This window comes from Lucilia cuprina, chromosome 3, assembly GCF_022045245.1.
Source record: "Lucilia cuprina isolate Lc7/37 chromosome 3, ASM2204524v1, whole genome shotgun sequence".
NCBI lineage: Eukaryota > Metazoa > Arthropoda > Insecta > Diptera > Calliphoridae > Lucilia > Lucilia cuprina.
Window position 1 is genome coordinate 6,452,197 of NC_060951.1, and position 22,780 is coordinate 6,474,976.

Sequence of the window (22,780 nt, forward strand, 5' to 3'; positions counted from 1 at the left end):
TTCTAGTTCTGTTCTAGTTCTGCTCTAGTTCTGTTCTAGTTCTGTTCTAGTTCTGTTCTAGTTCTGTTCTAGTTCTGTTCTAGTTCTGTTCTAGTTCTGTTCTAGTTCTGTTCTAGTTCTGTTCTAGTTCTGTTCTAGTTCTGTTCTAGTTCTGTTCTAGTTCTGTTCTAGTTGTGTTCTGTTCTGTTCTAGTTCTGTTCTAGTTCTATTCCAGTTCTGTTTTAGTTCTCTTCTAGTTCTTTTCTAGTTCTGTTCTAGTTGTGTTCTAGTTGTGTTCTAGTTCTGTTCTAGTTCTGTTCTAGTTCTGTTCTAGTTCTGTTCTAGTTCTGTTCTAGTTCTGTTCTAGTTCTGTTCTAGTTCTGTTCTAGTTCTGTTCTAGTTCTGTTCTAGTTCTGTTCTAGTTCTGTTCTAGTTCTGTTCTAGTTCTGTTCTAGTTCTGTTCTAGTTCTGTTCTAGTTCTGTTCTAGTTCTGTTCTAGTTCTGTTCTAGTTCTGTTCTAGTTCTATTCTAGTTCTGTTCTAGTTCTGTTCTAGTTCTGTTCTAGTTCTGTTCAAGTTCTGTTCTAGTTCTGTTCTAGTTCTGTTCTAGTTCTGTTCTAGTTCTAGTTCTGTTCTACTTCTTTTCTTGTCCTGTTCATGTTTTGTTCTAGTTCTGTTCTAGTTCTGTTCTAGTTCTGTTCTAGTTCTGTTCTAGTTCTGTTCTAGTTCTGTTCTAGTTCTGATCTAGTTCTATTCTAGTTCTAGTTCTGTTCTACTTCTTTTCTTGTCCTGTTCATGTTTTGTTCTAGTTCTGTTCTAGTTCTGTTCTAGTTCTGTTCTAGTTCTGTTCTAGTTCTGTTCTGGTTCTGTTCTAGTTCTGTTCTAGTTCTGTTATAGTTCTCTTCTAGTTCTCTTCTATTTCTCTTCTAGTTCTGTTCCAGTTCTCTTCTAGTTCTGTTCTAGTTGTGTTCTAGTTCCCCCTTTAGTTTCTTATTTGTCACAAAGTTTTCTCCTTCCTGATTTCTGTTTACAAAGAGAGGTGCGTAAAGAGTGTCACCATTTTTCCAGACATTTTACGAGAGACTATTTACTCAAAACCATTTCCTATTAGAATACTAAAGCCGGCAATATCTCGTAAAGATACTGTTGTTATCAATTCACTAGAATTACAAACAGCCAAAGGAAAAATAAAACAACAACATTTGAAAGAGGAAGCTGGATAAAGTTTGTTGGCGTAAGGACAAAAATAGCAGATTTTGGGAGAGTTGCGTGTTATTTATAGCGAAAGTATATTTTTAACAAGAAATTATGAGACATATACACACATATAAAAAGGCTGTAATATAAAGTTTTAATAAACAGTTATAAAAAGGACATCAAACAGGAAGCATTGTTTTTTATTATAAAATTAAAGAAGAAATGAAAGTGATATAAAGTTAAATTGTAACTGAAGGGAATATAAATTAATAATTAATTATAAAACACAAGAAAATAAGAAATCTAAGAAAAATAAAAATTTAAAGAAATTTATAAGGAGTACATACGAAAAAGTGAAAAATTTAATCAATTAAAAAAAAATAAATTATATTTATTAATTTCATAAATATTTTATTAAAAACGACTTAAAATATTTCTTCGAAAGCCTCAATAATTTATTTATATTTCAAAAGAATTTAATTTATTTGAAAAACTTCGACAAAAAACCTATATAATGGATTCTTCATATCAAGATTTAAGTGATTTGGAAAAATCTGTAAGTATCTATTTAATCCTTTAACCTAGTCTTATGCTTGCATATATTTCCATTCAGTATATATTTCAATTTTAATAATAAATATTGATATTTAATAACCCTCATACGTATAAATCTGTATATGTATGAAATTGACATTTAAATTATTAAATAAAATACAATTTTGACCTATATAAAGTTACACCCAATAATCATAATACCATCTCTACAAAATAAGAACTGTCTCGCTCTCTCTTTCTATCTGTTTTTTTGCAACTTTAGCAACAACAACTAAACTCCACTACCCTCTTTTAGCTAGTGGTCCTCCCTGTCCTTTGCTATATCTTAAGAGCTACAAGACAAGAAGCAGATAAAGTTTAACATTTAATAGTGTCAATAAACATAACCTTTCCTAAAGCGAAATCACAACTATAGTACAATCGCTACAATACTATTTACAACGACACAAACTATAGCAGTTATACAAAATATATAAGTAAATGCTAATGGTATACAGTGCTGCCTATTTTTAAGAATTTTTTGAGCGTTAAGTTCTAGTTCTGTTCTAGTTTAGATCTAGTTCTGTTCTAGTTCTGTTCTAGTTCTGTTCTAGTTCTGTTCTAGTTCTGTTCTAGTTCTGTTCTAGTTCTGTTCTAGTTAAAAGTGAAAAATTTAATCAATTAAAAAAAAATAAATTATATTTATTAATTTCATAAATATTTTATTAAAAACGACTTAAAATATTTCTTCGAAAGCCTCAATAATTTATTTATATTTCAAAAGAATTTAATTTATTTGAAAAACTTCGACAAAAAACCTATATAATGGATTCTTCATATCAAGATTTAAGTGATTTGGAAAAATCTGTAAGTATCTATTTAATCCTTTAACCTAGTCTTATGCTTGCATATATTTCCATTCAGTATATATTTCAATTTTAATAATAAATATTGATATTTAATAACCCTCATACGTATAAATCTGTATATGTATGAAATTGACATTTAAATTATTAAATAAAATACAATTTTGACCTATATAAAGTTACACCCAATAATCATAATACCATCTCTACAAAATAAGAACTGTCTCGCTCTCTCTTTCTATCTGTTTTTTTGCAACTTTAGCAACAACAACTAAACTCCACTACCCTCTTTTAGCTAGTGGTCCTCCCTGTCCTTTGCTATATCTTAAGAGCTACAAGACAAGAAGCAGATAAAGTTTAACATTTAATAGTGTCAATAAACATAACCTTTCCTAAAGCGAAATCACAACTATAGTACAATCGCTACAATACTATTTACAACGACACAAACTATAGCAGTTATACAAAATATATAAGTAAATGCTAATGGTATACAGTGCTGCCTATTTTTAAGAATTTTTTGAGCGTTAAGTTCTAGTTCTGTTCTAGTTTAGATCTAGTTCTGTTCTAGTTCTGTTCTAGTTCTGTTCTAGTTCTGTTCTAGTTCTGTTCTAGTTCTGTTCTAGTTCTGTTCTAGTTCTGTTCTAGTTCTGTTCTAGTTCTGTTCTAGTTCTGTTCTAGTTCTGTTCTAGTTCTGTTCTCAGTTCTTGTTCGTTCTGTTCTCTAGTTCTGTTCTAGTTCTGTTCTAGTTCTGTTCTAGTTCTGTTCTAGTTCTGTTCTAGTTCTGTTCTAGTTCTGTTCTAGTTCTGTTCTAGTTCTGTTCTAGTTCTGTTCTAGTTCTGTTCTAGTTCTGTTCTAGTTCTGTTCTAGTTCTGTTCTAGTTCTGTTCTAGTTTGTTCTAGTTCTGTTCTAGTTCTGTTTAGTTCTGTTCTAGTTCTGTTCTAGTTCTGTTCTAGTTCTGTTCTAGTTCTGTTCTAGTTCTGTTCTAGTTCTGTTCTAGTTCTGTTAGTTTCTGTTCTAGTTCTTTTTCTCTATGTTCTGTTCTAGTTTTGTTCTAGTTCTGTTCTAGTTCTGTTCTAGTTCTGTTCTAGTTCTGTTCTAGTTCTGTTCTAGTTTTGTTCTAGTTCTGTTCTAGTTCTGTTCTAGTTCTGTTCTAGTTCTGTTCTAGTTCTGTTCTAGTTCTGTTCTAGTTCTGTTCTAGTTCTGTTCTAGTTCTGTTCTAGTTCTGTTCTAGTTCTAGTTCTGTTCTAGTTCTAGTTCTGTTCTAATTCTGTTCTAATTCTGTTCTAGTTCTGTTCTAGTTTTGTTCTAGTTCTGTTCTAGTTCTGTTCTAGTTATGTTCTAGTTCTGTTCTAGTTCTGTTCTAGTTCTGTTCTAGTTCTGTTCTAGTTCTGTTCTTGTTCTGTTTTAGTTCTGTTTTTATTTTTAAAACTTGCGTTTTATTTTTCTATATTTAGCAACACTTCTTTGTTCTCATACTACCGTTACTAACAGTGCGTGTTGGTATTGTTTTGGCAATATTGTAAATTTTCTCTCTATCTCCCCCTCTCTCATTATTTTTAACGTCATCAATTTGTTTTTATTTTTATTATTATTTCTTGTTTGTTTACATTATCCTTGCCACCTTTTCCTCTTTCTCCAAAATAGACTAGGATTTTAATAAAAACACTATTTAAATGTATATTTTATGTGCATATATAAATAATATAAGTATATTAAAAGGCAGAAAAACTAACTACGTATTAAATATAAAGATTTGTGTGATTTTCTTGTTACCCCTTCCCTCTCTTGGTTTTTAGGTGGCTCATGCCGGCACTCAATTGTGTACCATGGCTCATAAGCTGCACGAAGTTGAACGTTGCCTGGATTGTAATAACCTTGAAGAAATAGATGATATGTGTGTTTTAGAACTATTGGAATCGATGTCAGAGGTAAGAGTGGATGGTGAAATATATTTATATTAAATCATAAAAAGGGAAATTGTAAAATGGTTCTTTTTTCTTCTTCTTTACTTGCTTTCACTCTAAAGGTACGTAATGAATATATAAATTTACGCAAGGACATACAAGAAGTGCAACAGTTACAACGTGACGTCACCACCTCAATACGCGGTCAAATGCGTAATATGCATCAAACGTATCAAATGTTAAAGAAACGTTTAGAATTAAAGGCCCAACAGAATTAATTAAGTTGACAAAGATAACTAGAATTAATTATAGACAAATGTAGTTTAGTATTTTAAGAAAACTAAATATATATAATTTAGGGACAAGTTTTTATATAGTTTCAAAAAAAAACTTATTTTAAAAATAAGGAGAAATATTTATTTGAATTTTAAAAAAATAGAAAAAATTTATAAAAAATTAGTTTGTTTTTGTTGGAAAATTGTGTATTTTTTATATAAAAAGAAATTTGGTTAAAAATTTTTAAAAATTTTAATGACAATTTTCACGATTTTTTAACAAAAATTTAAAATTTCTTAAAATTTAGGACTTTGTCTTAATATTTTTTATGTTTTTAATCAAAATATTATGTTATTATATATTTTATTAATTTCTTATAGTTATTAAAGAAACACCCACAAAATATTTAGTTGGCATTACTGTTTGATCATAGTTTTATTGGCACAGCATTGCCAAGTGTTAATAATTTGTTTCGCTTATGTTTTGAGTATTGCCAGCTGTGAATTAGTGTTAACTTGTTAGCGATTTAGAGTTCAATTCAGTGTTTTGTTGTTTGTATTAGATTGTAAGTGTTTTTATATAAAAAATTTATATAATTAACAAAAATTTTAATTAATAATAATAAACATTAATGTATTTATGTGTTTTAGCAGTTATAGACAAAGAATTTAAGTTTTTAAAACAGAAATTATAGGTTTTTTTTAATAAATTACAAATGTTTTGAAAAAATTTTAAAAATATTGAAGAAAAATTATGTAAATTAACTCGTTTTCTTAAAAACTTTTGTAATTTATAAAATTTCTTGAAGAAAAATAAACTTTACTTTTAAGATTACTTAATTATTTTTAAATTTTTAAAAATTTCCTAGAAATTTTGAAATTTTTTTTAAAAATTTATATTAAACTTTGTTTTTTTTACTTTTTCTATAAAATTTTAAACTATTTTCTATATTGATTTCTCTCTTAAAAGTTTTAAAAAATTGAAAAAAATTGTTATATATCGTTTTTGCAAAACTTAATTTATAAAATATTAGAATAGTATAGTAGTTTTAAATGGCTGTTGCACTTATATTTGCACTTTTCATATAAATTAATATAGAAAAAAACAAAAATGCCTTAAATCCCCTTAACAAAACTTTTTCAATAAAAATCTACTAAAACAAACTCCATTTTAAAAAAATATTAAAATTTTTTTTAATATTAAAACTTCTGGCATTTAAAAAATCTACAAATCTCTAATTTTTAATAAAATATTTTTTCTGATTTCCATTTTTAACTAAAAATTGGGTTGTGTTTTGTATTTAAATACATAATTTAAAAAAAAATATAAAATATTGTTAAATTTATATGGCAACACTTTAACTTTAAGATTTTATAAAAGTACTTTTTTTCGAACATTTTTTATTTTGTATACTAAATGACAATATATTTGAACCAAAAGAGAAAAACCAAGAAAAGAAATCTAACTTTAAATTTTAAACAAATATTTATTGTATTTAATTATTTTAAGGGTTTCATTTAAATTTAGCCCTTAGTAACCTGAAACCTTTTACGACACTCACAAACACACACACAAGAATTCCTGGATATAAAATTCTTTCATATTTATTATAAAAATAATAAAAAAGGAAATATGATGAAAAAAAACTAAAATTAAAGGTGTTTTATTGTTCAATTGTGACGCCTACACAACAGGGTTGGATATGTGGGTGCATATAAGAAATGTAAAATTTTTAGTTATTTATTTGTTATTCGATAATTGGGAATAAAAGTTATTATTTATTTTCAAATTTTAGGCAATTGAAACATTTACACTATAAATAAGAAGAATTTAGTGTTAAATTAACATATTGAAACACCCAACCCTGTCTTTTAGTAATAATGTATGATATTGAATACAATTATTACCGCAAACCACCAACGACAGTAAAACACACAAAGTAACTAACTAATAAACAAACAAACTAACTGAATAACTAACTGAATAACTGACCAACTAACTAACTAACTACCTAACTAACTTACTTGCTAACTAACAAACTTACTAACCTACTAACTAACTAAGTAACTGACTAACTAATCAACAGTAAAACACATAAAGTAACTAACCAACTTACTTGCAAACTAATTAACTTACTAACTAACAAACTTACTATGTAACTAACTTACTAACTTACTAACTTACAAACTAACTATCTAACTAAATAAGTAACTGACTAACTAATCAACAGTAAAACACATAAAGTAACTAACCAACTTACTTGCAAACTAACTAACTAACTTACTAACTAACCAACTGACTCATTCACCCTTTACAGAAAAATTCAGTACTTTTCTATAGAAATTCAGCACTTTTATAGAAATCTATGTTTATGGACAGCTCTTTAAAACAAATTTTACAATTGCCATACATATTTCTCTAGTAAATTGTCCTATTAAGAACTTTTTCAATTAAAATTTATAGAATTTATTTTAATTTCTTCTTAAAATTTATAATTATCTTAATCTATTTTAACATTTCTCTCCTTATGTTTCTTCTTAATTTCCCATACATTTCCTTCTTTACTAATTTTTTTTCCTTTTTGTGATATTTAATACTTTGCGTAGGTTTTGTATTTGCATTAAATTCTATTTCCTTTTATCAGAAATTTACGTAAATAACTTAAACATATACTTTTTTTTAAATATATTTTAATCTTTAGTCCTTATTTACCTGCTATATTTGTTGTTGTTTTTTTTTGGGTTATTTCGTTCATTTATCAGAAAACACGTGCCCATTGATTTGGTGCTACACATAAGTACACATACATTCACACACCTATGAGTTTGTTCTTCATTCAAGGCATAACTAAATGTATAACAGATTACTTTATTATTATTGTTGTTGTTGTTTTTCTTACCTTCTTATCCATAAATAGAATCTGTAGGTTCTATATATTGTAATAATAGTAAAAAAAAGAAAGAAAAAACAAAAAAATAAACAGCTGTTAAGGATTTTACTTATAATGAAGCAGCAAAAACATACACACAGCATCTCTTTGATATTTTAGGTATGGAAACAAAATCTAAAAAAAATTAAACATCTATCACCTGTCATTGTCATATGTAGGGAATATGTATGTTAACATGGAGAATGTGTGTGTTTGCATGTAATCCTGCTTAACATCTGGCTTACAATTGTAACCACAACTGCTAACGATAATGGATTTGCAAATTTGTTAAAAGAAAATGTAAAAAAACTCCGAGAGAAAGACAAAAATTGTAAAGCAAATGATAGAATTAATGTAGAATGAAAAACAGAGTTCAAAAGAGTTATTAATTAGTTAGTTAGTTAGTTAGTTAGTTAGTTAGTTAGTTAGTTAGTTAGTTAGTAAGTTAGTTAATTAGTTAGTTAGTTAGTTAGTTAGTAAGTTAGTTAGCTAGTTAGTTATTTAGTTAGTTAGTAATTTAGGAAGTTAGTATGTTAGTAAGTTAGTTACATAGTAAGTTTGATAGTTAGTAAGTTAGTTGGTTGGTTAGTTTGTAAGTAAGTTGGTTAGTTAGTTTGTTAGTTAAATAGTTAGTTAGTTAGTTAGTTAGTTATTCAGATAGTTAACTAGTTAGTTACTTAGTTAGTTAGTTGGTTAGTTAGTTGGCTAGTTAGTTAGTTAGTTTGTTAGTTAGGTAGCTAGTTAGTTATTTAGTTAGTTAGTTAGGTAGCTAGTTAGTTATTTAGTTATTTAGATAGTTAACTAGTTAGTTAGTTAGTTAGCTAGTTTGTTAGTTAGTTAGTTGGCTAGTTAGTAAGTTAGTTAGTTAGTTAGTTAGTTAGTTAGTTAGTTAGTTAGTTACTTAGTTAGTTAGTTAGTTAGTTAGTTAGTTAGTTTGTTGGTTAGTTAGTTAGTTATATAGCTAGCTTGTTAGTTAGTTGGTCAGTTAGTTAGTTAGCTTTCTAGTTAGTTAGGAAGTTCGGTAGTTAGTAAGTTAGTTAGTTAGTTAGTTTGTTAGTTAGCTAGTTAGTTAGGAAGTTAGATAGTTAGTAAGTTAGTTAGTTAGTTAGTTAGCTAGCTAGCTGGTTAGTTAGTAAGTTAGTTAGTTTGTTAGTCTTTTATTTAGTTAGTTAGTTAAGTAGTTAATTTATTAATTTGTTGTTTTGTTACTTAGTTTCTCTTAACTAATACTTATTCTTATCGAAAATTATTCTTAAACAACTTCTTCTTATCGAGATTGTTATATCCTGGCCTATATTTCATAGAAATATTCTTTTTATTAATTTTTTTTTATAATTTCACTTATTTTTTCATTTCATTACACAACCCTGCTATTTATTTGCATTAACCAACACTACTGCTGCTAACTTAACATAACAGCTGCCCTTTTATTAACATATTTTTGACATTTAGCCATTTTAACAATTTTCAGCACATACACACAGCTGTTTGCTCGTTTCTTTCCAACAAAGAGTAAGCGAGTGAGAGAAAAAGTATAGAAAAGAAGACGCTGTTGTGAAAAAGAAAAATTTGTGCAAAAAGTTTTTTTATATTAATTGTGAAAAGAAATTAATGAAATAGTTTTGTTTAAAGAAAAAGTGATTTGTTAATAACTAATAAAAAAAAGTATTAAACTAAAAGGTAAGTTGGGTGGTAAGGCAAAGTTTATATTAAAAATATTGTACATGTGTTTTGTTGGTGATCAGAGACAAATAAATGATGGCTGAGTTGGCTGTGAAAACAAAAATGTTAAGCAATTTAATTAAATTAAGTGTTTAAATATAATTAAATTGTTAATTGTAATAAAATATGCAAAATATTTTATAGAAAAAGTAGTGGATAAAAAGGAAGCGCTTGACAACAATTATAATGTGGAGTTTATTTTTTGCACAATCGTTGTTGTTGTGGCAGTTGTTTTCTTTGCTGTTGAGGCTGCTGCTGCTGCAGTTGTTTTTTTCTGCTGTGTACATTACACTCATTAACAGAGAGTGTTAACTTAATCCTGTTATTGGTTTGGTTTTAGAGCGCTGCCAGCGTTGACGTCTCTACAGCTGAGTGTAAAATTTATGAGTTTTGTTCAGTCGCCTGTTCAACGTTGTTGAAGCTGCATCTCATCTCGGATATTTTAAAAAGAAATAATTTACTTATTTTCTTTTTTTTTTCTATAAAAAAAGAGCATTTTAACATCAAAAAAAGAGTTGATTTAACGATCCTGTAGGAAAAAAAAATTAAAGAAATTGAAGCAAAAAAAGCTTTTTTTGCAAAGCAACTTGCTGTGAGTTAGTGTGTGCGTGTGTTTTGGAAAAGCCGGTCATTGTCCTGTTCTCATTTTATTTGCCGGAAATATTTCTTATCTTTTGCAAAAAAACACAATTTTTCTGGTATATAGGAGAAATTTTTAAACTTCGGCAACCAGTCTGTCAGCAAAAGAAGAAGAAAAAAAAATAGACGTTAAAATATTCAACTTCGTAAAAAAAAACTGTGTGTGTGTGTGTGCAGCTACAAACAGCAAAAGCAAACGAAGTCGACGACGACAACGATAAGCAAACTTGCAGGAAAAGCGACAACAGCAACAACAACTTTGACAGCCAGCGACGTAATTGTCTCTACACCAAAAAACCTTTAAATTTTAAACAAAAAAAAAAAAGAAAAAATTTTTAAGTTTTTCTTTAAACAATTTATAAAATTACTGTTTTTCTTAATAAAAACCCCAACAGTTAAAACTTTTTAACAAGAAAAACAAACGAAAAAAACATGGTAACCATGGAAAATGCCGAAGAAGTTATGCAAATTTTGGATCGTTTTACTCGTCTCAAGCAAAAAGAAATACCCAAGGAATTAGATGAATACTTGGGCTATGTGGCCAAGACTGGTGATACCGTTTTTAAATGGGCCTCTTTGAAATATCTTTTCAGAGAAAAGCTACTTAATGTTATAAAAAATTTCCATGATACCACTCCTCGTATAGATGGTAAGTACCCAAAAGAAATTTCTCCTTTTTGTTTAACTAGACTGCCTGCAAGATAAAAGCCGGTTCCCTTAATAAACCGGCCTTTTTATTTTGTTGCTTAAACTCCTGTTATAAAACTTTCTCTTTAAAAAATTATGTTTTTTTTTAAATAGGGCGTTTCAGTTTTTTTAATAGTTTTTCATATTTTGCAAATTTTTCATTTATTAAAATTTTTTTCAATTTTATTCCTTTGTTCTTTTAATTTTTTCTCTTGCACATTGTGTTTTTTTTTTTTTGCTCTACTACTCTTTAAAGCAAAAAACAACAACAAAAACTAAAAGCAAAAACACAAATAAGAGCAAAGTTTATAACAGTGGTTGTTTTAGCTTAAGTTTATAACAAAATTTTTCACAAATTTTTATTAAAATGTAAGAAATTTTATAAAAAAAAGTAGTTTGCAAAACAAAAAAAAAAAAATGTTTCTCTCAATGTTAACAGTTAACTCTATAAAACCAATGTTAACTTCAGGATTATGTTAAGTCAAAAAAAACATAACAGCAGTAATAAAGGCAAATGTATATGAAACAGCAATCAGAGTTGGATAATTGTATAGATTGTTAATTTTTCACTCATTAAACTACTAAAATTAAACAAAAAATGTTTAAATTTTAGATTTTTTTAAAGAAAATTAATAAAAAAACATGATAACGTGTATAAAACAAGCGTTATAAAGAAAATGTTGTATAAAAAATTTGTTATACTGAAATTATTTAATTTTTCTGAAGGAAAACTGTTATAAAAAAGGTTTATCTAAAGAAAAACTGCTATAAAAAGTTTTTCTAAAGGAAAATTATTATAAAAAGGTTTTTCTAAAGAAAAACTGCTATAAAAAGTTTTTCTAAAGGAAAACTGTTATAAAAAGGTTTTTCTAAATTAAAATTGTTATAAAAAGGTTTATTCTAAAGGAAAACTGTCATAAAAACGTCTTTCTAAAGAAAAACTTTTATTAAACGGGGTTTTCTAAAGAAAAACTGTTATAAAACAGGGTTTCTAAAAGAAAATTGTTATAAAAAGATTTTTTTAAAGAATAACTGTTATAAAAAGGTTTTCCTAAAGGAAAACTGTTATAAAAAGGTTTTTCTAAAGGAAATCTGTTATATTTAAAATGTATTTGAAGAAAAACTGTTATATTTAATATATTTTCGTAGAAAACTGTTATATTGAAGAGATTTTCATGGAAAAACTGTTATACAAAAGATTTTTCTGTAGGAAAAACTGTTATAATCATAATATTTTCTGTAGAAAATTTGTTCTATTCAAATTTTTTCTAAAGAAAACTGTTATACTTAATATTTTTCTATAGAAAAACAATTATACTTAAAAATTTTCATGAAAATCAGTTATACAGAAATTTTTTCTGTAGACAAACTGTTATACTGTAATATTTTTGTATAGAAAAATTCTTATATTCAAAATGTGTCTAAAGCAAAACTGTTATCGTTAATATTTTTCTATAGAAAACTGAAAATTTTTCTATAAAAAACTGTTATACAAAAGTCTTTTCTATAGAAAAACTTTTATATTCAACATTTTTCTAATAAAAATTTGTTATACCTAATATTTTTCCATTGAAAAATTGTTAAACTGAAAAATTTTTCATTAAAAGACTGTTATACAATGTTCAATCTATTATACAAATGATTTTTCTTTAGAGAAACTGTTATACAAAAGATCATACTATAGAAAAACTGTTATACTCAAAAATTTTTCGTGGAAAACTGTTATACATAAAAATTGTTGTTCTGCAAATTGTTTAATTCAAAATTCTTTTAAAGAAAACTGTTATACTCAATATTTTTACACAGAAAACCGTTATATTTAATAGTTTTGTACAGGAAACTGTTTTATATATATTTTTCAACAGAAAAAACTGTTATACTAAAAATTTTTCCATGGAAAACTGTTATACAGCAAAATTTTTCTATAGAAAAACTCATATTAAATATTTTTCTAAAGAAATCTCTTATACTTTATATTTTTTACTGAAAAACTGTTATACTAAAAAAATTTCCATGAAAAAAACTATTATACAGATAATTTTTCGATGTGCAATCTGCTATAAAAATGATTTTTCTATAGAGAAACTGTTATATAGAAGATCTTACTATAGAAAAACTGTTATACTCAAAAATTTTTCGTGGAAAAACTGTTATACTGAAAAACTGTTAATCCTCAAAATTATTAAATTCAAAATTCATTTAAAGAAAACTGTTACTTAATAGTTTTCTATAGGAAACTGTTATACTTAATAGTTTTCTATAGGAAACTGTTATACTTAATAGTTTTCTATAGGAAACTGTTATACTTAATAGTTTTCTATAGGAAACTGTTATACTTAATAGTTTTCTATAGGAAACTGTTATACTTAATACTGTTGTATAAGTAAATCTTTTATACTAAAAATTTTTCCATGCATAACTATTATACTGAAGTTTTTTTCGTAGAAAAACTGTTATACTGTAAAATTTTTTCATAAAAAACTTTAATATTCAAAGTTTTTCTAAAGAAATCTGTTATAATTTATATTTTTCTATAGAAAAACTGTTATACTGAAAAATTTTCTATGGAGAAGCTGTTATACAGAAAATTTTGCCATGGACAATCTATTATACAAATAATTTTTCTATAAAGAAACTGTTTTCTTCCAAACAAAGAAAAAATATTTCTGCAAAATCTCTCAATATAACAGTTTTTTTTAAAAGAAAGATCTTCAATATAACAATTTTTCTCTAGAAAAAATATACAATACAACAATTTTTTATAGAAAAATCTTCTACATGACAGGTTTTCTTTAAAACATATTCTATAGAAACTTATATTTATTTAACAAATTTCTAAAGAAAATTTTCTCCTAAATCTAATTTATTGTGAAATTTTTCTTTAGCTGTGACCTATTTAGAGATTTTCTATTTATTTTCCTTTAACAAATAACTGACCCTTATTCAAACTTTACAAATGACAATTAGAAAAGAAAGTTTTTCTTGTTATTTAAGAAAAAAATCAAGAAAACCTGCTACATATCATTTACTTATTATCTTTTTCACATCTTATTCCCCAAATTTCCAGAAAAAAAAACATTTTGAACTTCAACTTTAATTTAAGTATTTTTTGCACATTTTTTATTTTTTTTTGTTCATTATAACACAGACTTGTTATTATTGTGCCACAATAATAACAACAATAATGAAATTTATTCTTGGTATTTTTTTTTTTTTGTTAAATGAAAAAATTTATTTCACAACATTTTGTGTCTGTATTTTATGCCTTAAATTCTTCGTTTCCACATGTATCGTGATTAGCAGGGATGGATAAATATGTTTAAAATACAAAAAATTTTCAGTTTTAAAGAAAAATAACAGTTTTTCTATATTCAGTATAACAAAATGGTAGAGTATAACAGTTTTTTTTGTAGTAAAATATTCTGCATAAGAATTTTCAAAGATAAATTTTTCGTAAAACAGTTTTTCTTTAGATAAACATTCAGTTTTTCTTGGAAATATTTTCAGTATAACAGTTTTTCTATAAAAAATTTTTTAGCATAAAATTAAATTTTTAATATAACAGTTTTTATATAGAAAGTTTTCAGTATAACAGTTTTTTCGTAAAAAATTTTTCATTGTAACAGTTTCTCTATAAAAAATTTTGCAGTTTCTATGAAAAATGATTCATTATAACAGATTTCTTATAGAGAAATGTTGAGTATAACAGTTTTTCTATAAACATTTTTCAGTTTGCAAAGTTTTCTATAGAAAAAGGTTTTGTATAACAGTTTTTTTATACACAATTTTTCAGTATAACACTTTTTCTATACACAATTTTTCAGTATAACACTTTTTTAAGAAATATTTTCAGTATAACAGATTTTCTATAGAAAAATGTTTTATATAATGGTTTTTCTATATCCAAGGTTTTAGTATAATAGTTTTTCTATTGAAAGTTGTTTAGTATAACAGTTTTTCTATTGAAAATTTTTCAGTATAACAGTTTTTCTATAGACAAATGTTCAGTATTGAAGATTGTTTGATATAACAGTTTTTCTATTGTAAATTTTTTAGTATAACAGTTTTTCTATTGAAAATTTTTTAGTATAACAGTTTTTCTTTTGAAAATTGTTTAATATAATAGTTTTTCTTTTGAAAACTGTTTAGTATAACAGTTTTTCTTTTGAAAACTGTTTAGTATAACAGTTTTTATTTCGATAGTTGTTTAGTATAACAGTTTATCTTTTGAAAATTGTTTAGTATAACAGTTTTTCTTTTGAAAATTGTTTAGTATAACAGTTTTTCTGTTGAAAATTGTTTAGTATAACAGTTTTTCTATTGAAAATTGTTTAATATAAGAGTTTTCTATTGAAATTTGTTTAGTATAATAGTTTTTCTATAAACAAATGTTCAGTATAAGTTTTTCTATTGAAAAATGTTTAATATAACAGTTTTCTATTGAAAATTGTTTAGTATAAAAGTTTTTCTATTGAAAATTGTTTAATATAACAGTTTTCTATTGAAAATTGTTTATTATAACAGTTTTTTCTATTGAAAATTGTTTAGTATAACAGTTTTTCTTTTGAAAATTGTTTAGTATAACAGTTTTTCATTTGAAAATTGTTTAGTATAACAGTTTTCTTTTGATAGTTGTTTAGTATAACAGTTTTTCTTTTGAAAATTGTTTAGTATAACAGTTTTTCCATTGAAAATAGTTTATTATAACAGTTTTTCTATTGAAAATTGTTTAGTATAGCAGTTTTTCTATTGAAATTGTTAAGTATAACAGTTTTTCTATTGAAAATTGCTTAGTATAACAGTTTTTCTATTTGAAAATGTTTTAGTATAACAGTTTCTATAGCCAAATGTTCAGTATAACAATTTCTATTGATAATTGTTTAATATAATAGTTTTCTATTTAAAAAAATTTAGTTTAATAGTCTTTTTTCGCAGAAAAATGTTTAGTATAACAGATTTTCTAAGAAAAAGTTATCATTATAACAGTTTTTCTTTAGAAAGTTATTTTTAAATATAAAAGTTTTTTTTAGTATAATAGTTTTTCTATTTCAAGTTTTTTAGATACAACACTTTTCTTCCTTTAAACAAGAAAATATTAAACAAACAAGTGTTTTTTGTTTTTATTAATTTTCTGCTATTCCCATCCCTGCTTTGTTTTTTAATGATCATCATCCACCATCTTCATCCAGCCCCAGTTCACACACACTCAACACTACAGCACAATGAAAAATTCATTCACTTTAAGTCTGGTTCTAAAAATAGCTTAAACGCAAAAACAAAAAAACTTATAAAGGAACCCAACAACAACAACATGAACATTTTAGCAAAAGGCATTAAGCAGAAAGAAGTAGAAAAAAACTCCCCAAATAAAAAAAGAACCATTTTTTTAATGTGTTTTCTTTTAAGCTTTACTTTATGACATTGTTATTGTTGTTTTGCTGCTGCTTTGTTTTCGCATTTGTTGTTGGTGTATGTGTTTGTTGTGTGTGTTTATTAAACTCAAATATTTGCCAGCCTTTTTTATTTAAATGGCTTTTTTTCGTTTTTCTGTTGTTGTTTATTCATTTTTTTAGACATTTTTCATTTTTTTTAGTTTCGTTTACTTCTTTTCTATAAGTTTTTTCTTCTTCTGCTTAGTTACTTTATTTAGCCGGCTAGTTTTTTTTAATTTTAATTGTTTTTTATTGTAAATTTAAGTCAATTGTTTGTTTTATACTTCTTGTTGTTGTGTTTTCCATTTAAAAATATGTATACTTTTGTATATACATATGTATGTATTTACCTGAGAGCATGTTTTATGTACAAATTTAATTTTGCAAAAACGAAAGAGTAATTAAAGAGTTTGTGTTAAAAACAGAGAGCAAAAGCAAAGGTTTTTAATTGTTTTCCTAGTTTTTTTTTTGTTCTTTTTTTGCTTAATTATAACTTTAAAAAACCTTATTATCTTCTTTTTTTTATAAAACCTGTGTTTAAAATTTATAAAATTTCATTAATTTTATTTAATGGTTATTTGCAGCAACAAAAATTTGCCAGCAAAAATAGCAACAAAATCAATGCTGTTGAAGTTTTGTTGAAAAAGCTGCGCTGCTTTTGTTTATTACTCTCTGTTGTTTTCTCTGCTTATGCATTTTTATACCCTACACCACTATAGTGGGGAGGGTATTATACGTTTGTGCTGATGTTTGTAACATACAAAAATATTGGTCCAATACCCACCTTAAAGTATACCGATCGATTCAGAATCATTTTTTGAGTCGATTAAGACATGTCCGTCCGTCCGTCCGTCTGTCCGGCTGGCTGGCTGGCTGTCCATGTAAACCTTGTGCGCAAGGTACAGGCCGCAATTTTCAAGATAATTTGATGAAATTTGGACCAAGCATGTTTTTTGGCACAAGGACGAAGCCTATTGAAAATGGTTGAAATCGGTCCATTATTTCACCTAGCCCCCATACAACCGTACCTCCCGATTTGAACTTTTTATGCTATAATTACGTCAAATATTCTGCTATCTCTCTAAAAATTGGCACAAACAAGTTTTATATAAGTATAAATGATACTGCAGATTTTCGTAAGGATCGGCCTATATTTGACCCTAGCCCCCATACAAACCCCCCTTCAAAAAATGACTTAAACGTCTAAAATTGACTTGTAACCATTTGTATCGCAATGAAACTCAACAAAACTAACTGTTATTTAGAAATATATCCTTTTCCCAAATTTACCGAGGATCGGCCCATATTTGACATATATAATGCCTTATTTAGAAATTTTAGTTTTTTATCAATAAATGGCTTAAATATTTTGGAATTATGGTAATATTCAACATAAAAGTTTCTTTACAAAAATAAAAATTTTATAAAAAGTAAAAATTTTAAAAATATACTCATGGTGTAGGGTATTATATGGTCGGCCATGCCCGACTATACTTTCCTACTTGTTTTTACTTCAGCTGTTCTCTGCTTTTGTTTATGTCAACGCATTATTTTAACATTTCCAGTTCTGTCAACTTATATCTGCTGCTATTAGGAATTAACAGACATTTTACTTATGTTAAATTGTTTACCATTAAAATGTTTTCAAAATGCATATTTGTTAACAGGGATAAACTTTATGTTAATTTTCTAAATGTTAATGTGCATTTTTTCAGCAAATGTTTTCTGCAAACCTAAAAACATAGTTTCTCTTCAAAATGTCTTTTGCATTAATTACAGTGTTGCCCATAGGTGGAAAAAAAGTTAAGCTAAAGTTTAAATGGCGATTTTTTGTTGATAATTAAAACAGTGGCTGATTTAATAAAACGTATCAATACAAAGTTTAAAGACAATTTCATTGTGTCATTTAAATCTTTTGTAAAGTTTCAAAACATTTGCAACAATGATTTGTTTATTTTCACGAAGATGCAGTTTTGATTGACTGACTGACTTACTAAAAAAGTCAGCTGTTTGAGTATGCATTGTCAATGTTTTTGTACTCCGGCGTAATGAAACAAACTTTCGTTTTCGTATACAAAGCATCTTACGTTTTCTATAGAAAAGTATCTGTATAACAGTTTTTCTATAGAAAAATATCTGTATAACAGTTTTTCTACAGAAAAGTATCTGTATAACAGTTTTCTATAGAAAAATGTTAAGTATAACAGTTTTTGTATAGAAAAATGTTAAGTATAACAGTTTTTCTATAATTATTCAATATAACAAATTTCTATGAAAATATATTTGGTATAACAGTATTTTTTGAAAAGATCTTCAGTATAACAATTTTTCTATAAAAAGATGTTCAGTAACAGATTTTCTATAGGAATTTTGAGTATAACAGTTTTATTATAGAAAAATTTTCATTATAACAGCTTTTTTTTATAAAAAAATATAGATTATAACAGATTTTTATTAAAAAAAAAAAGATACAATTCTTTAAAAAAATCAATTTTTTTTTCTCTTTTCCAGAAATTCCCCAATATCCCAATGTTGATCCCTTCAACTATGAAAGCATGAAATCATCTTTATTGGAACGTTTAGAACTATTCAATGCTGCTCCATTTACCATTCAACGTTTGTGTGAACTTTTAATTGATCCACGCAAACAATACAGTCGCATTGATAAGTTTATGCGTGCCTTGGAAAAGAATATTCTTGGTAAGTTATTAAAAAAGAAAAAGAGAAAACTTAAAAAAAAACATAAAAGCAAACATAATCTTTAATATATTGTAGAAAAAACGTGAAATTTTTATGAAAAAAATTATAAAAAGTTAGGAAATTAGCAAAAAGTTGCTAAAACATTGAACATAACACTATTTCAGTGATTTTAATGCAAAAAACGCTAACATAGCATCAAAAAACATTAACATCTGGCAGCTGTTTTGGCAATGTTTACATTTATCAAACACAAGGCTGCCATATTGAAAGTGTTAGGACTATTTGTTTTTTTTTTTTTTTTTTATTTTTCCGCCCACATTTTCTCACACCTTAACTTATTTTCAGTAGTCAGTACCGTGGAGCCAGGACGTAAAAGAACTGAATCAGAAAATGGTGACTCCTTGGATTCTGTGGTCAATGGTGATCTATCATTGGACGTTAATGTAGACATTGATATGGAAGCTGATGGTTTATTTAATAATACCGAAAATACCAATGGCAATGGTACGGCCAGTAAGGCCGAAGTGGAAGCAGCTAAAGAGGAGAGTAGCAGCAATAAAGCGGAAGAAAAGACCGCCACTAAAAATACTCATGCCAATGATGATGATAATTTGCCAAATCCTAAAAAACCTAAATTAGATTTGCCAGAAGAGGAAAAACAAAAGGAAGAAGAAAAGGAGATGGCAGTAGAAAACAAAAAGGAAGAGGAAACTAAGGATAAGTTGGTAGAGAAGGAAGAAAAGAAGGAGTTGTTAGCAAAGGAAGAGAAATCGGAAAAGGAAGAGGAAAAGAAAATGGAATGTGAAGAGGAAAAGGTGGTGGAAAAGAAGGAAGAAGATGTTAAGTTGGAAGAGGCTGCCAAAGATGAGTTAACTAAGCCGGAGGAAAAGAAAGAAGCTTTAGATAAGCCAGAAAAAGTAGAAGACGTAGAAATGGAGGAAAAGGTGGCAGAAGTAGAGAAAGTAAAGGAGCAAGTTAAAGAAGAAGAGAAAAAGGTAGAGAAGAAAGAAACAGAGAAACCAGCAGAGAAACTGGAAGAACAAGCTAAAGAAGAAATTAACAAAAAAGAAGAAGACACTCCTGCTAAAGAAGAAACAAAACAAGAAGAAAAAGAAGCAATGGAAGTAGATGGCAAAAGCAAGGAAGAAACAATTATAAAGCAAAAAGAGGTAGAAGAAAAGAAAGAACAAGAAAGAACAGCAGCAGTGGTGGAGAAACAAGAATTGGAAAAGGGAGAAAAAGAAGAAAAGGTAGAAACAGAAAAATCTAAAGAAAAGGCTGAAACAAAAGAAGAAAGTGATAAAGAGAATCAAGAACAAAATGAAATGAAAACAGAAGAGGTTAAAGAAAAATCTAAAGAAAAGCAAGAAGAAAAAGTAGAAGAGAAAAAAGACATTCCACAAGAAAAAGCAAAAGAAGAAAACGTAGAAGATAAACAGCAGAAAGAGGAAAAACAAACACAACAAAAAGAAGAATTAAAAGAAAAACCGGAAGAAACAAAAACTAATGAAGAGAAAGAAAAAGCATTAGAAAACGAGGAAACTAAAAAGGAAGATGAAACTAAAGAGTTAGAAGAAACTCAAAAGTTAGAAGAAACTAAAAAGTTAGAAGAAACTAAAAAGACTGATGAAGAAGAATCTTTAAAAGAACAAACAAAAACCGAAGAAGTAATAGAAAAACAACAAGAACAACAAGCTAAAAAAGAAGAAAAAGAATCCGCAACAGAAAAGAAAGAAGAAGAGGAGAAGGTAAAAGAAAAAGAAGAAAAATTACAAGCTAAAGAAGAAGAAAGGGAAGAACAAAAAGAAACAGAAAAAGAAATAACTGCTAAAACAGAAGTAAAAACAAAAGAAATTAATGATGCTGAAGAAACACCTCTCAAGGAAGCTAAAAGCGAAGAAACAAAAGATAAAGTGGAAACTGAAGCAGCTAACAGTAACTCTGCCGCACCTCCAGCACTTGCTCTCAACGATCAGCCCATGGTGGAAGATGTAGCCATAGAAGAAGCAACTACTACGCCTTTAGTGGAAGAAGTTGTAATGGCTGAACCACCACCAGCCTCTGCAGAGGCTAAAGAAGCAAATGTTAACACCTCTAATGCTACTGCCATGGCCACTGATGATACAACTACAGCCAACAATACCAGCACTAATCCCAAACCCGCAGAAGAAGAACCTTCTGGCATGGAAGTCGATGATACCAGTCAAGAAGCCATGGATCAGTAAATTTCAACAATATTTTTCAATATTATTTTTCATTTAAACAAGAAAGAAAACTCTCTCTTAATATTTAAGCAAAACTAAGGAAACGCTTTAAGCGTTTTCTATAAAACGATTCAAAAAGAATGATTATAAAAAAATCCTTAAAAAAAACATTAAAATTATTAAAAAAAACAAACAACAAAATCTAAAAAAATAGAAATTTTTAGGCATAAAAAATTAATGCCCAAACTTAAATTTATATTAAAAAAAACTCTAAACATTTCAATATTTATATTTATAATTTAAAACAAAACAAACAAACCCCCTTTAAAAACTTAGAAACGACAACAAAAGAGAAAAAAATATAATAAATTTAAACAAAATAAAACTGACGATATTTTATGGCAAAATACATGAAAATTGAATGAAAGAAAAAAACAAATCAGCAAAAACAATAACTTCCATTTGTAAAACTAATTTGTTTTAATTTTAAATAATTTCTTAACAAAAAAAAACGAGTGATATTTTTTGGTAGTCAAAAATGCAAACTTTTTTAATTTTTCATAATTTACTCCTAAAAGGGAACAATTTTTTTATGATTAAAATTAAAATAAAAAGAAAACAATAATATTTAAATATTTGTAGTAGAGATTTTTTGCTAATTGAAAAGAAAAAACCTAATTTTTCCACAGTAAACTAGTTTTTAGTATTATTTTTTTTAAATCATCACATGTTTTCATTTGTTTTGCCTGTTTTTGTGTTTATTTTGCTTTAAATTTCATGGCATTTTTCTAATTTTATTTAAAATATGTTTTTTAACTGAACTTTATGTTTTATTTTAATTTTATAAATCCATAAAAAATTTATTATTTATACGTAAAGAAAAAAAACTTCATTAAACATTTAAAAACAAAAACTATATTCAATAAAAATTGATATAAAAGAAAATAAAAAAATACATGTAATTGATATACGTATTAAAACAAACAAAAAAAAACGAGAAAAATAATCATAAAGTTGTTTTAATTTTAAAATTAAATGCAAAAAATGGTCCTTTGTAACAGCAGATAGAAAATATCTAGTGGCAACTTTGCCAACAATATGCTTTGCTATTGCAACAATGTTGTCAATTAAACTTCCTGTTGAAAGCGTGAAAAATGTCTAAATAAACAGAAAAGTTGGTCTTTGTAACGGTATTAAAAAGAAATCTGTGTGGCAACTCTGCCAACAACATGCTTTGACGTTACAACAATGTTATCAATTGTGAGTTTTTTTTTGAAAACGCTAAAGCATTTAAACGAACAAAATAGGTGGCTTTTTAACTGCATTGGACCATAGACCTGGTCCACACTACTAGAAAACATTTGTTAAGAAACTTTTTCTTAATTCCCTTTTGAAGTTTCCTTAATGTCTAACAGAAACTACCCACTCTTTCTCATGTAAAAAATTCTATGATCTCGACTTCGACAATTTTAGGAATGCTAAAATACGTTCCGTTTAAACAGTTGACAAATGAGAAAAGTATGTGTTGACCCTATCACCTCGTAACTATTCCTGTCCAGGGCCGTGCAATTACGCAGAAGAATGCATTTTCTTCACAGCACACCTTTTCAAAAGTCATTGTATAAAAGACCAAATGCGTCTTGCATAGTTTTTAAACTTGGAATGACCAGTTCTTTACTGAGAACAGAGCACTCAGATGTCATCTGCTT

At 26.7% G+C, this 22,780-nt stretch overlaps 2 protein-coding genes across 4 annotated transcripts; both read left to right on the forward strand.

The window, feature by feature from the left end:
* The first annotated feature begins 1,273 nt into the window (after positions 1 to 1,273).
* Positions 1,274 to 4,912, forward strand: LOC111680228. 2 transcript variants are annotated; one of them, XM_023441853.2, is made up of 3 exons: positions 1,274 to 1,731; positions 4,375 to 4,506; positions 4,605 to 4,912. In XM_023441853.2, the coding sequence occupies exons 1-3, from the start codon at positions 1,690 to 1,692 to the stop codon at positions 4,758 to 4,760; spliced, it is 330 nt and encodes a 109-aa protein (XP_023297621.1). In that variant the 5' UTR covers positions 1,274 to 1,689; the 3' UTR covers positions 4,761 to 4,912. The 2 variants fall into 2 exon arrangements, with proteins under 2 accessions (XP_023297621.1, XP_046802646.1); XM_046946690.1 differs by lacking the exon at positions 1,274 to 1,731 and adding an exon at positions 2,402 to 2,576.
* Positions 4,913 to 9,284: 4,372 nt separating this feature from the next.
* LOC111680219 (serine/threonine-protein phosphatase 4 regulatory subunit 2) lies at positions 9,285 to 21,272 on the forward strand. 2 transcript variants are annotated; one of them, XM_046945426.1, is made up of 4 exons: positions 9,285 to 9,367; positions 10,444 to 10,697; positions 18,679 to 18,867; positions 19,213 to 21,272. In XM_046945426.1, exons 2-4 carry the CDS (start codon positions 10,481 to 10,483, stop codon positions 21,090 to 21,092), a joined length of 2,286 nt encoding a protein of 761 aa, XP_046801382.1. In that variant the 5' UTR covers positions 9,285 to 9,367; positions 10,444 to 10,480; the 3' UTR covers positions 21,093 to 21,272. The 2 variants fall into 2 exon arrangements, with proteins under 2 accessions (XP_046801382.1, XP_046801383.1); XM_046945427.1 differs by lacking the exon at positions 9,285 to 9,367 and having other exon boundaries at positions 9,802 to 10,697; positions 19,216 to 21,272.
* Positions 21,273 to 22,780: the final 1,508 nt, after the last annotated feature.